Source organism: Salmo trutta, unplaced genomic scaffold (assembly GCF_901001165.1).
Source record: "Salmo trutta unplaced genomic scaffold, fSalTru1.1, whole genome shotgun sequence".
NCBI classification, from domain to species: Eukaryota; Metazoa; Chordata; class Actinopteri; order Salmoniformes; family Salmonidae; genus Salmo; species Salmo trutta.
Genome location: NW_021823115.1, coordinates 2,999,258 through 3,014,665, shown reverse-complemented (window position 1 = coordinate 3,014,665; position 15,408 = coordinate 2,999,258). Strand labels below are relative to the sequence as shown.

General features: G+C 37.1%; 1 protein-coding gene across 1 annotated transcript; it reads right to left on the bottom strand.

Annotated features, from left to right (window-relative positions):
• Positions 1 to 4,071: 4,071 nt before the first annotated feature.
• Positions 4,072 to 7,321, bottom strand: LOC115189004 (iroquois-class homeodomain protein irx-2). The gene is made up of 3 exons (XM_029747818.1): positions 6,505 to 7,321; positions 5,082 to 5,472; positions 4,072 to 4,814 (listed from the first exon to the last, which is right to left on the bottom strand). The coding sequence occupies exons 1-3, from the start codon at positions 6,742 to 6,744 to the stop codon at positions 4,105 to 4,107; spliced, it is 1,341 nt and encodes a 446-aa protein (XP_029603678.1). The 5' UTR covers positions 6,745 to 7,321; the 3' UTR covers positions 4,072 to 4,104.
• Positions 7,322 to 15,408: the final 8,087 nt, after the last annotated feature.

The window sequence follows — 15,408 nt, the reverse complement described above, 5'->3', positions numbered from 1 at the left end:
ACCTTCATCCCATCGGTCACCCAAACCAGCTCTTACGACTCATTCATATGTATAGCCCACTCAGAGGACAAACTCTAAGTGTTATTGTGATACAGATGTATCATACTGTTCAGTAGACTACAGTTTGTCTAGAATACATAGGCTGTAGGCTTTCTGTAAATACAGAGGCCAGCGGGCCGGTGTCAAGTTATTAAACTCTAAGGGAACAAAGATCTAGGACTACATCATTATTAATATTGACTTGATAATTAATCATGACATAAATTCACCGTTAATTGTATTATCCAGGCGGGCTGTGTTTGTTGTGCAGAGCCTCTTTCACCTCATTCCGCTATAACACACACAGAGAGGTGGTGGAATTCTGTTCCTGTTCAAAGGCGCTGCTGCACTTCAGCCGAAACAAAAAAGTATTTTTTATTGAGAACAAATGGTGACATTTGAAGGGAGCAGAAAGAGAGAGGCTGTGAGAGAGAGGTAGAGAGAGGCCGTGGATAGGAGCAGAGCAGGCCTCGGTGGAAGGCAGCTCAGAGCCTCTCTGCGTGGAAAGAAAAGCGCCTCTGGGTCTATTTGACAACAGTGAGATCCCCGGGGAGCCCACCTCACATTAAGTCTGCATTTCAATAAATCAGCCCTAATGAAAGTAAAGCGACTAGAGAGAGAAAGTGAGAGAGGGGAGGGGGGGAGAGAGAGAGAGAATGGTCTGGTAGAGAGAGAGAGAGAGAGAGAGAGAGAGGGGTTGTGAGATCTAGAGGGAGAGAGAGAGAGAGAGAGAGAGAGAGAGAGAGAGAGAGAGAGGTTGTGAGATCTAGAGGGAGAGAGAGAGAGAGAGAGCGGGGGAGAGAGAGAGAGAGCGAGAGAGAGGGGTTGTGAGATCTAGAGGGAGAGAGAGAGAGAGAGAGAGCGGGGGAGAGAGAGAGAGAGAGAGAGAGCGAGAGAGAGAGAGAGAGAGAGGGGTTGTGAGATCTAGGGGAGAGAGAGAGGCTGCCTGACTCCCCAATAGGTCTACACACACCGGGACAGATATTAGGAAGTTGAGGCGGAAAGGAAAACTTTATAGGTGAAGTGGCGTCCCAAGAGACTGAATAACATTCACCTCAGAAGTCATGAAGAACGTCCAGCTCTCTCACCACCTCTCAGAGGACTGGTGAAGGAATAACCCAGACAGAAATGTAGGAAATTCCGTAAAGCTCTGAGAGAGAAAAGCTGTCTAAACACACAATGTTACAGATATTTAAATGTTGGTGCTGCGCTTTGAAAAACATATTTCGTTAGCCTGAAGGACGCGATGAAACAATAGGCCTACCAATTCATTGCTTTTTAATTTTAATTTGTATCACACATATGTCATTGTCGCTCACATTCAAGTGTTTATGAAAGTGTTCCAATTGTTACAACAACAGAACGTATATTCTATCTTTGAAAATATTTTATAATTTTCCTCCTATTCAGATGAGGCAAACAGGTTGCAATTCGTATTCTGGAAGTTATGCACATAGCCTAAATAAAGCATTAGTAGACTAATAATAATAATAATAATAATAATAATAATTCCCTTCGCCAAATAAAAACAAATAATCAGATGAAAGGAAGATCAGCGAGGTACAGCCTGTCGGATAAGTGTATGAGACAGGCCATTGGAGCTGGCGGCTGGCTGTTTAGACACCGCTTTATGGATGGTTTAATATCGGCCCGTAAAGAAGACCGACTGACCGGCAGACTGACTGAGGCTGGGCCAGGGGGGGATCACCCCGCTGGGAACTCATCATACTGCTCCTAGAGCCGGATTAATCACACTGAAAAATAAACCCCCTGACAGCCACGGATATAAAGTATATCATTTATATAATGATAAGTATATCATTTATAATAAGCATATCATTTATCCCAACCAAGGTCACGAGTAGTCCCCGGATGGAGCTAAACGCCTATAAGAATGGCGTGAAAAGGCTCTTTAGAAAACGGATAGGTGGTAAGCTTCTCTCGACTGTGCTGTTTCAAACCAACATATCAATTAATACAGGCTATGCCATTCCCAAAAGTCTTATCGTTTACACTTGATTAATAATTCCATTTCTAAAAGCAGTAGCCTAACCAAAGAGAAATACATTTTCATGCGACAATATAAAGGAGATGAAGGAAAAAAAAATGAAAGCAGATTGAAATACAGAGGAAAACATTTTAATTTGTTTTTTCCTTTGAATAATAAATAGCACTAACTCGCCAGTACAACACACTAGCGCGTTTAATTTACAATAAGATATAAATTAGTAAAAGTACTCTTGTTAACAAGATTGTGTAACTTTCAAATGCGTTTCAAATAAAAACGGGAATAATGTATTTACAAAACAATGTTCAGTGTCCATTGCAATACAACTTGCATAAATTATAGGCAGCATTTTCCATCATTAAAAAAATAAATATCAAATGTATTCCACTTCCTCAAGTTCATCAGTCCCATCTCCAGACCTCATACATACTTTACAAATAAGATACAGAAGGCCTTATATTATCTTCACATAAAGTATAATATACCTAATATTATATTCACATAAAGTATGGTATACCTAACATTGACTTCACATAAAGTATAGTATACCTAATATTATATTCACATAAAGTATAGTATACCTAACATTGTCATCACATAAAGTATAATATACCTAATATTATCTTCATATAAAGTATAATATACCTAATATTGTCTTCACATAAAGTATAGTATACCTAATATTATCTTCATATAAAGTATAATATACCTAATATTATCTTCATATAAAGTATAGTATACCTAATATTATCTTCACATAAAGTATAATATACCTAATATGGTCTTCATATAAAGTATAATATACCTAATATTATCTTCATATAAAGTATAATATACCTAATATTATCTTCATATAAAGTATAGTATACCTAATATTATCTTCATATAAAGTATAATATATCTAATATTATATTCATATAAAGTATAATATACCTAATATTATATTCATATAAAGTATAATATACCTAATATTATCTTCATATAAAGTATAATATACCTAATATTATCTTCATATAAAGTATAATATACCTAATATTATCTTCATATAAAGTATAATATACCGTGGCAATGAAGCAGATGCATCCTGAGAAATAACGTCTTCCAAAATCATCACACACAGCCGGGACATTTACTGAGCCAGTCAACGCACATCTCATGAAAACGAAAGTGAAATGATAGAATAAGTCAGGGTTAATTCATCCCCCAACCCTGAATCAGGTTTAATTAATCCTTCGGGCCTGTCTCTGAGGAGAACAGCTGTAGTGCTGCAGGCCAGGCGTCTTGTCTGAGGAGCAAGATGCAGCTCTCTCCCCTTTAGAGAAAGGTTAGTTAGGTTAGTGTTAAGACCAGGGTCCAAGGGTGATGGCTTGGGGGCTTTAGTCAAAGCAATTGTGACACCAACCTATAAACCTGAATCAGAGCCACAACATGACCTTTAGAACCTCACCTTTAGCCCACAGAGATGGTCCTAAAGTCCTTCCCAGGTTGTATTAAGGAAGAGCAGAAGTTGCAGAGGTAAAGGTCTTAAATAACAGAGTGGCCCACCAGTCACTGATACTATAATAAAAAATTACACAACTGTTGTTAAAATAAAACATGATGGTATCTAATTCATGTGTAACCAATTATAAAACACCATCATTTTGTAGTCCATAATAACCAATCCAACTAAAGTGATATTTTTTGGGGGGGAACTTGTTTTTAAGTAATGCTGCGTTCCTCCTGTGTGAGCAGGTCTCAATCCGTTCTGTTTAGTAATGCTGCGTTCCTCCTGTGTGAGCAGGTCTCAATCCGTTCTGTTTAATACAACCTCTGAGAAGACAACATGTCTTTGCTTTATTGCCCTGAGAGACAGTCTGACACACAGGCTGATATTACAGCTCCCACCAACTCAGGCCAACACCAGCACTGATTACACCGAGGCCTTCATAAGCCTTCTGCTACGGACAAAAGGGTGGCTGTTCTTTCAATACATCACTTATTCAGTCAAAAGGCCAATGAAGTGAATTTAAAATGCATAAAATAAAAGTCAATATTTTTGAAACTATAATTGCATGTTACGTACCTTTCTTAGAGTATAAATGTGAGGGTCTGAACTGTTGTTCGACGTGGTTAGAGTTAGTTTTAAGCAGAGAGTCAGTGGTGTGTTTATGCATGGTGTTGACCTCAGTAGCAGTCTGTGTGAGTCCGTCGTTATATTGCAGAATCCCTTGACCCTGCAGCGGGCTGAAGTTACCATAGTTTGTGTAATTACTGTAAAACGGAGACGTGTAGTAGATGGGTCGTCCTAGGATGGAAGAGGCGGAGTACACAGCGCCAGGGACGGCCGGCGAGGGGGTACAGGAGGTGGAGGTTAGAAGACCGAGAGATGGACAAGTCTGCCCCGGGTGATGCTGCTGCTGCTGCTTCGGGTCTGAAGTAGCGATCTCAGCTAACGACCACAGTTTGGGTTTGACGGCTTGATTGTGAGGACCTGAGATTCGGCTGTCAAGACACGATTTGTTGTTGTTTTCCCGGTGGTGATGGTTTAAGACCGAGGCCTCGAGCCCTGCAAGTGGTGATGATGTCACGGGTTTAGGTGACAGGCTTCGGTGTCGTTCCCCATTCTCCAGTTCGTGATCATCATCATCATCATCATCATCACATTTGTCCTTACTATCTGATCCAGACTCACAGACCAGGTCCCCGACCCGACAGCTCACTTTATCCCCATCAGACTCCGCGGAACAAGAATGGTCTGTGAGGGTGTCAACCTGCAAACTGATACCTGCAACAAACAAACAAACAAAAGACATTAAGACGAAGTAATTACCATATAATAACCATGGGATTCGACATTATTAGGATTACTATTATTATTGTTAATAATAATAATAATAACTAGAACACGTTCAGTTTTATGCCTTCCAACTGAAATGTGTCGCCTAGTCTCTGTAGACATGTCGGTAATTATCTGTGGATAACTGTCAATAAAAAAAGGCACCGTGCAGCTCGCGCTGTTAACTGGGTCATGGGCTGGGTCTCGTGGTTTTACCTTCATCCTCCGCGGACGTCTCGCTGTTGTCCAGATTTTTCTCCAAGCGGTCATCATTCCTCTCTCCGTCTCCATCGTCCTCATCCTCACTCTTATTCCGCGGAGCCCACGTCATCTTGTTCTCCTTCTTCAACCTCCTCCTGGCGTTGGCGAACCAGGTGGACACCTGCGTCAGGGTCATCTTAGTAATGATGGCCAACATGATCTTCTCTCCCTTAGTGGGGTAAGGGTTCTTCCTGTGCTCCTGTAGCCAGGCCTTCAGGGTGGTGGTGGCGTCTCGGGTCGCGTTCTTGCGGTAGGCCGGGTCGTTGAGCTGGTAGGGGTATCCCGGGCTACCGTAGGGGTGGTAGCTGAGCGCCCCCGCCATGCCCTGCGCGTCGTAAGGAGAGCTCTGGAAAGGAAAAATGATTATCAAAGTATTTTTTTGTTATAATTTATAATTTTGGTAATAAATATTGAAAAATGTAAAAACATAACTAAATACAACAGGTTGTGTATTGTGGTTGTGTGTATTGAGAGTTAACTTAGTGTGTATTGTGAGTCGGGCCGATATAATGGTTATATTACCCGGATCATTATCGGTTTGATTAATCGCATTGCATAATGCTAAATAAATGATAAATGATGCATCGTAATTGCACTAATTTCCAGTAATCACCGCCTAACTTCCTGCTTTTCTTTAGCTAGATTAGTTGTGTTGTCAGAGAGAGAGAGAGAGAGATGTGTTAGCATATCATTGCTTTACAGCATCACAAATCCAATTAACTTCCCAGTGTATGTGCCCCACATCATTAGCATTGTAATTCCTCTTTTCATGTTCAAATTTCGCTTATTTAATTTAATATACATTCCAAGAATTTAAATTGCATATAGTTTGTGACTGTCAAAATGGAGAACAAACTTCCTATATTTGATTTCCCATTGGAAGGATATGATATTAGGATACAGGCTAATTCCAATGAAGGCCGTTGGATTACATCGTATTATTCTTTATGGGGGGTATTTTTCCCTAAATGAAGTTCACTCAGTTAGCCATGCACTGTGTTAATCACGGGCCTACGAAAACTCACATCCTATTGGCACTAAGAAGAAATACAATATTCCATTTATCAATAAATAACCTACAACTTTCACACACGATAGACAATATAATGTACCAGTTGATGATGTATCGTTCTGATAAATGCAGTCGTTTCTCCGAACAGTGTTGTAATAGATAACGGGGTAAAGGATCTCATCCATTTCACCCTGAACTGTACAACCCATTAGAGCCACTCTGAAACGGCAGCTCTCTGCACGCTGCACGCAAATACTGGCTACTAAACGCCACAATTACAGCTAATTATTTTCGACCAGGCTGTCCCTCCTGTTTGCATACTGACACAACTTGTCTAATACGAATAAGTGGAAGTAGAGTATTTACCATGTAGGAAGGGAATCCCGTGGCAGGGTCTGTGGAGTATGTCATTGGGCTGGAGAAGCCGCTGGCGGAAGCCGTGAAGGCAGCAGCTGATCCGGGGTAAGGACTAAACGCTGATCCACTGGACGACCTGGCCAAGTCGTCGCTCCTCGGGGCCGCCAGGGCTGAAGCCCCGTAAGCCGGGCAGGAGTAGAGAGCCAAGGAGCCCGGCGGCTGGTAGAGGTAACCCTGGGGGTAAGACATGCCTCACTGAGGGTCTGTTGCTGCTGATTCCAAAGAGGAAAGCACGGAAAATGTTTACTTCTGTAGAATAATGAGCTCACTAAACGGATCTTCAGACAATTAAAAATTAAAATAATTAAAAAGCGACCCCCCCCCAACAAAAAAAAAGATCAGTAAAGAGCCCTGCACATAGAGGCAGGCGACGTGTCGATCCCCTAGCGTCCGATGTTTTTAGTAGCCTGAACTCTGATGTGAGGAGTTGGAGGAAGGAGCCCGTGGAAAAGCCGAGCTGTCACTCAGCGGATCTGAATATTCAATCCCCGCCCTCTCGCTGTGAAATGGAGCCGTGGCTGGAACAACACGGAGAGGACAGTGGACTGGGAACACATTCACTGGCACGATGTTCTTTAGTCTGCTGCAGCTGCGCATTTTGGGGGAAATTTACTTTTTTTTATCACAATAACGTTTCTTTTCTCAATGCAAAGTAGTGAGGTAATTGAGGAAACATCCAGGCAGTATTTATTGCGCAAACTTCTTGTCAACTGAAATCAACAAAAAAAAAATATTCAGTGACTGAACATAATTTTTTATTAGAGTGATATTTACTATTATCCAGGATTTTCTTCCTTGTCAACTTGCAGTTGATAATTGCGTCAAGTGGAGTATTAGAAGATGGGGTTCAGATATAGCACCGAGTGTGTCTGTGTGCCTGTCTCTCTCTGTGTCTGTGTGCCTGTCTCTGTCTCTCTCTCTCTGTGTGTGTGTCTGTGTCTGTGTGCCTGTCTCTCTCTCTCTCTCTCTCTGTGTGTATGTCTGTGTCTGTGTGCCTGTCTCTCTCTGTGTGTGTGTGTGCCTGTCTCTGTGTGTGTGTGTGCCTGTCTCTCTCTCTCTGTGTGTGTGTGTGTGTGTGTGTGTGTGCAGTGCGCCGGTCGGCCTAAGGGAGGTGTAACCCATTCCTCCAGCTCGTCGGACACCAGTCCATATTGGGGTTGATCACCAGGCTCTGCTCCCCCTTGGCTGGTCTCTCCAGGTCCTCAAGTCAACAACGAACTACACTATTATTTCAGTGATTTCCGGTTTCTTTTTGAGACGTCTGTTTGGACGTGGATACATGTCGAGGCCATATGTAGATCACAATCAACAAGGACAGTTTCATGTTTAAAAACTGATGAATGGTATTTGGAGGCTAAATAATGGGATCATCACCATCATTCATTTGTCACAACAAAATACCAGTTATGGTGAGACTAAAGTGATATGATTCTCATAGTGTACGGTACTTTTTGAGTACAATACAGCTTAGATTAAATTAAGCAATCATTTACCAACTGAAACTTTTCAATAATCGACAAAATGGCAAAGCCTCTGTCCAGTCCTAAATCTGTCCTGAAACTCAAAATTCTCCCTCCAGTCTTCAATCACAGTCCCACTTCTGTACTTTTGACCACAATGTCACTTCAACTGAGAGCCATCTAATACATTGTTGTACAGTTAGCCTACACAAAGCTATATACACCACAATGTCATTTGAAATGCGTTGTTTTCAGTCAAGTGTGCTGTGCCATACACCTAATTAACATTCCTTTAATCTGTATTCATTATATACATCCATATATACATTATTCAGTGTGCATAAATTAACAGTATATTTAGCATTTACACCCAGCGTAATTTAAATACATAATTGTTATTATTGTTATTGTTATTATTATTATTATCAGTAAATATTATTGTTATTATTTAACGCGAATTATATATTATATTTACATTATAATAGTAACAATACTTATTAATGAATGAATCCAATACTTTTTATTATTATAATTATATGTGATACTATAAAAACGTATCCTTCTACCTCAATAACACTGCTAATTCGAGACATCTTCCGCTTTGAAATGTATATCCCACTCTGTTATTATGTCATATAAAAAACAACCAATATTCTCCTTTTAACTGGTGATTACTCTAGTTCGATAACAGTGAAACAGTCCATGTGCTTTATACCAGAGGTCGGTGTGGTGACTTGAGGACACAGCTATAAGCCAGTATAGAGTGGACAGGACCCCTGGCGGGGCTGACGCGGCAGTAGGCAGCAGTGATGTAGGAGGACGGAGCTAACAGCAGGGGGCAGTATCTCATCTAGCCTGGAGAGATCACAACATAACTCTCTCTCTCAACTGTACAGTACAGTCTCTAGGCAGGCCAGACCTGCTGTAAACCTGCTCTACTCTGTTCTGTTGTGTACTATACCAGAAGTACATTTCTCTGTTCTGTTGTATAATATACCAGAAGTATATCCCTCTCTTCTGTTGTGTACTATACCAGAAGTATATTCCTCTGTTCTGTTGTATAATATACCAGCAGTACAATCCTCTGTTGTGTTGTGGTATGTTGTATTGTGGTATGTTGTTTGTTTTATTGTGGTATGTTTTGTTGTGGTGTGTTGTGTTGTGGTATGTTGTTGTCTGTTTTATTATGGTATGTTGTGGTATGTTGTGTTGTTATGTTGTGTTGTGGTATGCTGTGTTGTGGTATGCTGTGTTGTAATGTATTGTGGTATGCTGAGGTATGTCATGTTGTGATTTGTTGTGGTATGTTGTGTTATGTTGTGTTGTGTTGTGGTATGTTGTATTGTGGTATGTTGTATTGTGGTATGTTGTGTTGTGGTATGTTGTGTTGTGGTATGTTGTGGTATGTTGTGTTGTGGTATGTTGAGGTATGTCATGTTGTGGTATGTTGTGTTATGTTGTGTTGTGTTGTGGTATGTTGTATTGTGGTATGTTGTGTTGTATTGTGGTATGTTGTATTGTGGTATGTTGTATTGTGGTATGTTGTGTTGTGGTATGTTGAGGTATGTCATGTTGTGGTATGTTGTGTTGTGGTATGTTGTGTTGTGGTATGTTGAGGCATGTCATGTTGTGGTATGTTGTGTTGTGGTATGTTGTGTTATATTGTGTTGTGTTGTGGTATGTTGTGTTGTGGTATGTTGTATTGTAATGTATTGTGGTATGTTGTGTTGTGGTATGTTGAGGTATGTCATGTTGTGGTATGTTGTGTTGTGGTATGTTGTGTTGCATTGTGCTGTTTTGTATTGTAGTATGTTGTGTTGTGTAATGTTGTTGTCTGTTTTATTGTGGTATGTTGTGGTATGTTGTGTTGTGGTATGTTGTGTTGTGGTATGTTGTGTTTTGGTATGTTGTATTGCGGTATGTTGTGGTATGTCATGTTGTTTTGTGTTGCAGTATGTTGTGTTGTGTAATAATGTATTGTGTTGTGTTGTAAAATGTTGTTGTCTGTTTCATAGTGGAATGTTGTGTTGTGGTATTTAGTGTTGTGTTGTATTGTGGTATGTTGTTTTGTGTTACATTGTGTTGTTTTGACCTGTATAATGTTGTGTTGTGGAATGTTGTTTTGCGTTGTGGAATGTTGTTGTCTTTTTTATTGTGGTATGTTGTGTTGTGTTGTTGTCTGGTTTAATGTGCTATGTTGTGTTGTGGTATGTTGTGTTGTGGTATGTTGTGTTGCATTGTGCTTTTTTGTATTGTAGCATGTTGTATTGTAGCATGTTGTGTTGCGTTGTGGAATGTTGTTGTCTGTTTTATTGTGGTTCGTTGTGTTGTATTATGGTTGTATGTAGTGTTATGGTGTGTTGTGTTTTGTTGTATTGTGGTATGTTGTGTTGTATTATGGTTGTATGTAGTGTTATTCTATGTTGTGTTTTAGTATGTTGTGTTTTGTTGTATTGTGGTTGTTGTGTTGTATTTTGGTATGTTGTGTTGTGTTGCATTGTGCTGTTTTGTATTGTAGCGTGTTGTATTGTAGTATGTTGTAATGTAGCATGTTGTGTTGCGTTGTGGAATGTTGTGTTTTATTTTGGTATGTTGTGTTGTGTTGCATTGTGCTGTTTTTTATTGTAGCGTTTTGTGTTTTGGAATGTTGTCTGTTTTATTATGGTATGTTGTGTTGTGGTATGTTGTGGTATGTTGTGTTGTGGTATGTTGTGTTGTGATGTGGTATGTTGTATTGTGCTATGTTTTGGTAGGTCATGTTGTGATTTGTTGTGGTATGTTGTATTGTGCTATGTTGTGATGTGTTGTGGTATGATGTATTGTGGTATGTTGTGATGTGTTGTGGTATGTTGTGATGTGTTGTGGTATGTTGCATTGTGCTATGTTTTGGTAGGTCATGTTGTGATTTGTTGTGGTATGTTGTGATGTGGTGTGTTGTGTTGTGTTGCGGTATGTTGTTTTGTGGAATGTTGTGATTTGTTGTGGTGTGTTGTGATTTGTTGTGGTATGTTGTTGTGATATACACTGATATACACAACATCATTGTGCTAGCAGCTAGCTGGTAACCCATATAGAGGATGAATACAGAAAGCTCCATTTCACAGTGTAGAGTCTCCAGGCCTCAGGATGACTTGCAGACATTCCATTTCTGTGTTCACTTGTAACTGCGTTATCCACAGCAATGCAGCTTCAGAGAGAATATCACAAAACAATTCTCATTTTATTGGAAAACAAAAACATGGTAAAAGCTTGACTTGTGAGTGCTATTCATTATAATGTGATGTGTGCGTTTGGACGTGACCCTACTAAGAGTTTATGGATATTCTTCTTCTCCGGATGTGGAGAAAATGTCTTTGGTGTTGTACAATGGGGCCTGGGGGGTGTAGAGGGGGAGGGAGTGGCGACAGCCTGGTATGCTGGTCTCTTCCAAAGTCCTAATCAGCAGCCGTCCATGTGTTTGGCAAAACAGGGGTTTCAAATCATTCCCTCGCCCCAAGTTTAAAACCCCAAAGCACCATCACTTTGTAAATGTGTACCTTACGGTGAGAAGAGCTGAGGTCTCCACTGTGAAGTGGAACATGGCGCAGCTCTGCTCGGAACGCTTAGAACCTCTGGTTCTACTGCCAACCCTGCCACCAAGCATGCTCACAGTCAATTTGTTTAACATGTTACTAAAGATATGCATGTTTAGCAAACCGTTTTATGGGAAGAGCAACAAACTGATGAGGCTTGAAGCATTTTATATAACATAGAAAAACATACTGATGCAACATTATAACATAGAAAAACATACTGATGTAGTATTATAACATAGAACAATATACTGATGCAACATTATAACATAGAACAATATACTGATGTAATATTATAACATAGAACAATATACTGATGTAGTATTATAACAGAACAATATACTGATGTAATATTATAACATGGAACAATATACTGATGTAATATTATAACATAGAACAATATACTGATGTAATATTATAACATAGAACAATATACTGATGTAATATTATAACATGGAACAATATACTGATGTAATATTATAACATAGAACAATATACTGATGTAGTATTATAACAGAACAATATACTGATGTAATATTATAACATGGAACAATATACTGATGTAATATTATAACATAGAACAATATACTGATGTAATATTATAACATGGAACAATATACTGATGTAATATTATAACATAGAACAATATACTGATGTAATATTATAACATAGAACAATATACTGATGTAGTATTATAACAGAACAATATACTGATGTAATATTATAACAGAACAATATACTGATGTAATATTATAACAGAACAATATACTGATGTAATATTATAACATAGAACAATATACTGATGTAATATTATAACATAGAACAATATACTGATGTAGTATTATAACAGAACAATATACTGATGTAATATTATAACATGGAACAATATACTGATGTAATATTATAACATAGAACAATATACTGATGTAATATTATAACATGGAACAATATACTGATGTAATATTATAACATAGAACAATATACTGATGTAATATTATAACATAGAACAATATACTGATGTAGTATTATAACAGAACAATATACTGATGTAATATTATAACAGAACAATATACTGATGTAATATTATAACAGAACAATATACTGATGTAATATTATAACAGAACAATATACTGATGTAATATTATAACATAGAAAAATATACTGATATAATATTATAACATAGTAATATTATAACATGGAACAATATACTGATGTAATATTATAACAGAACAATATACTGATGTAATATTATAACAGAACAATATACTGATGTAATATTATAACAGAACAATATACTGATGTAATATTATAACAGAACAATATACTGATGTAGTATTATAACAGAACAATATACTGATGTAATATTATATCAGAACAATATACTGATGTAATATTATAACAGAACAATATACTGATGTAATATTATAACAGAACAATATACTGATGTAATATTATATCAGAACAATATACTGATGTAATATTATAACAGAACAATATACTGATGTAATATTATAACAGAACAATATACTGATGTAATATTATAACAGAACAATATACTGATGTAATATTATATCAGAACAATATACTGATGTAATATTATAACATAGAACAATATACTGATGTAATATTATAACAGAACAATATACTGATGTAATATTATAACAGAACAATATACTGATGTAATATTATATCAGAACAATATACTGATGTAATATTATAACATAGAACAATATACTGATGTAGTATTATAACAGAACAATATACTGATGTAATATTATAACATAGAACAATATACTGATGTAATATTATAACAGAACAATATACTGATGTAATATTATAACATAGAACAATATACTGATGTAATATTATAACATAGAACAATATACTGATGTAATATTATAACAGAACAATATACTGATGTAATATTATAACATAGAACAATATACTGATGTAATATTATAACAGAACAATATACTGATGTAATATTATATCAGAACAATATACTGATGTAATATTATAACAGAACAATATACTGATGTAATATTATAACAGAACAATATACTGATGTAATATTATAATCAGAACAATATACTGATGTATATTATAACATAGAACAATATACTGATGTAATATTATAACAGAACAATATACTGATGTAATATTATAACAGAACAATATACTGATGTAATATTATAACAGAGAACAATATACTGATGTAATATTATAACATAGAACAATATACTGATGTAGTATTATAACAGAACAATATACTGATGTAATATTATAACATAGAACAATATACTGATGTAATATTATAACAGAACAATATACTGATGTAATATTATAACATAGAACAATATACTGATGTAATATTATAACATAGAACAATATACTGATGTAATATTATAACAGAACAATATACTGATGTAATATTATAACAGAACAATATACTGATGTAATATTATAACAGAACAATATACTAATGTAGTATTATAACAGAACAATATACTGATGTAATATTATAACAGAACAATATACTGATGTAATATTATAACAGAACAATATACTGATGTAATATTATAACAGAACAATATACTGATGTAATATTATAACAGAACAATATACTGATGTAATATTATATCAGAACAATATACTGATGTAATATTATAACAGAACAATATACTGATGTAGTATTATAACAGAACAATATACTGATGTAATATTATAACATAGAACAATATACTGATGTAATATTATAACAGAACAATATACTGATGTAATATTATAACATAACAATATACTGATGTAATATTATCATTTTTACATTTTAGTCATTTAGCAGATGCTCTTATCCAGAGCGACTTACAGTAGTGAATGCATACATTTCATACATGGCCCCCCATGAGAATCGAACCCACAACCCTGGCGTTGCAAACACCATGCTCTACCAACTGAGCTACAGGGAAGGCATATATTATAACGGAACAGAACAATATACTGATGTAATATTCAGATACTCAGAAGACTATTCCTAATTGATGAAACAATTATCCAAATTATGCTACATTGTGATCAGAGCAATTTTGCTTTAAATAATTGGAACAATTGCTTTCCTGTAACAAAGGGTCTTAATAAGAAATGCTTTGAAGAAAAGAGTTTAAAAATCTAAAACCATTTTCAGGACAAATACCAGAAGTGTTTTGTGCTCTGAATGGATAGATCCTATGGGAACCCAGTTGAGCCATGTCATGTTGTAGTAAACCACAGCCCAATAATTTGGGGGTCAACAATGACAGTACAAAGAGAGGTGTGTGAGGTAGAAAACCTCACCAATGACTGAAATAATCTGTAACATTTTTGTGCAGCACAGGTTTCAAACACACAGTTATCCAGACGGTTTGATTGATCAACCAAATGAGTCACCTGAAATCAAAGGGAAATAAAGAGGAGATCCAAGTTGAAATGTCTAGCCCTTTCAGGTGTCTCTATAACCACGCTGAAGCAGATTGGGTTCCCTAGAAAGAGCCTGCTGACAGATACTGTCACTGGGCTCTGTAGGCTTTGACCTGGCCCTGATAGGGTTACTGTGGGCTAATCCACACTGACCTTGGTGGGGCTGTCAATGAGGATGCTTTGTACAGTTTGGACAACTGAACAGTATGGGGATGCCCACATATAATGTATGTATGGGTGTCACACCCACTGGGTTGTTGTGTTATGGGGTTGTATGTCTGGGACTGTGTTGTTGTGTTATGGGGTTGTATATCTGGGACTGTGTTGTGTTATGGGGTTGTATGTCTGGGACTGTGTTGTTGTGTTAT

Coding starts and splice junctions, on each gene's coding strand:
- LOC115189004 (XM_029747818.1), bottom strand. CDS start 6,744: ATGTCTTACCCCCAGGGTTACCTCTACCAGCCGCCGGGCTCCTTGGCT. Junction 5,473..6,504: donor CGGGATTCCCTTCCTACATG/GTAAATACTCTA, acceptor TTTCCTTTCCAG/AGCTCTCCTTACGACGCGCA. Junction 4,815..5,081: donor GACGTCCGCGGAGGATGAAG/GTAAAACCACGA, acceptor TGTTTGTTGCAG/GTATCAGTTTGCAGGTTGAC.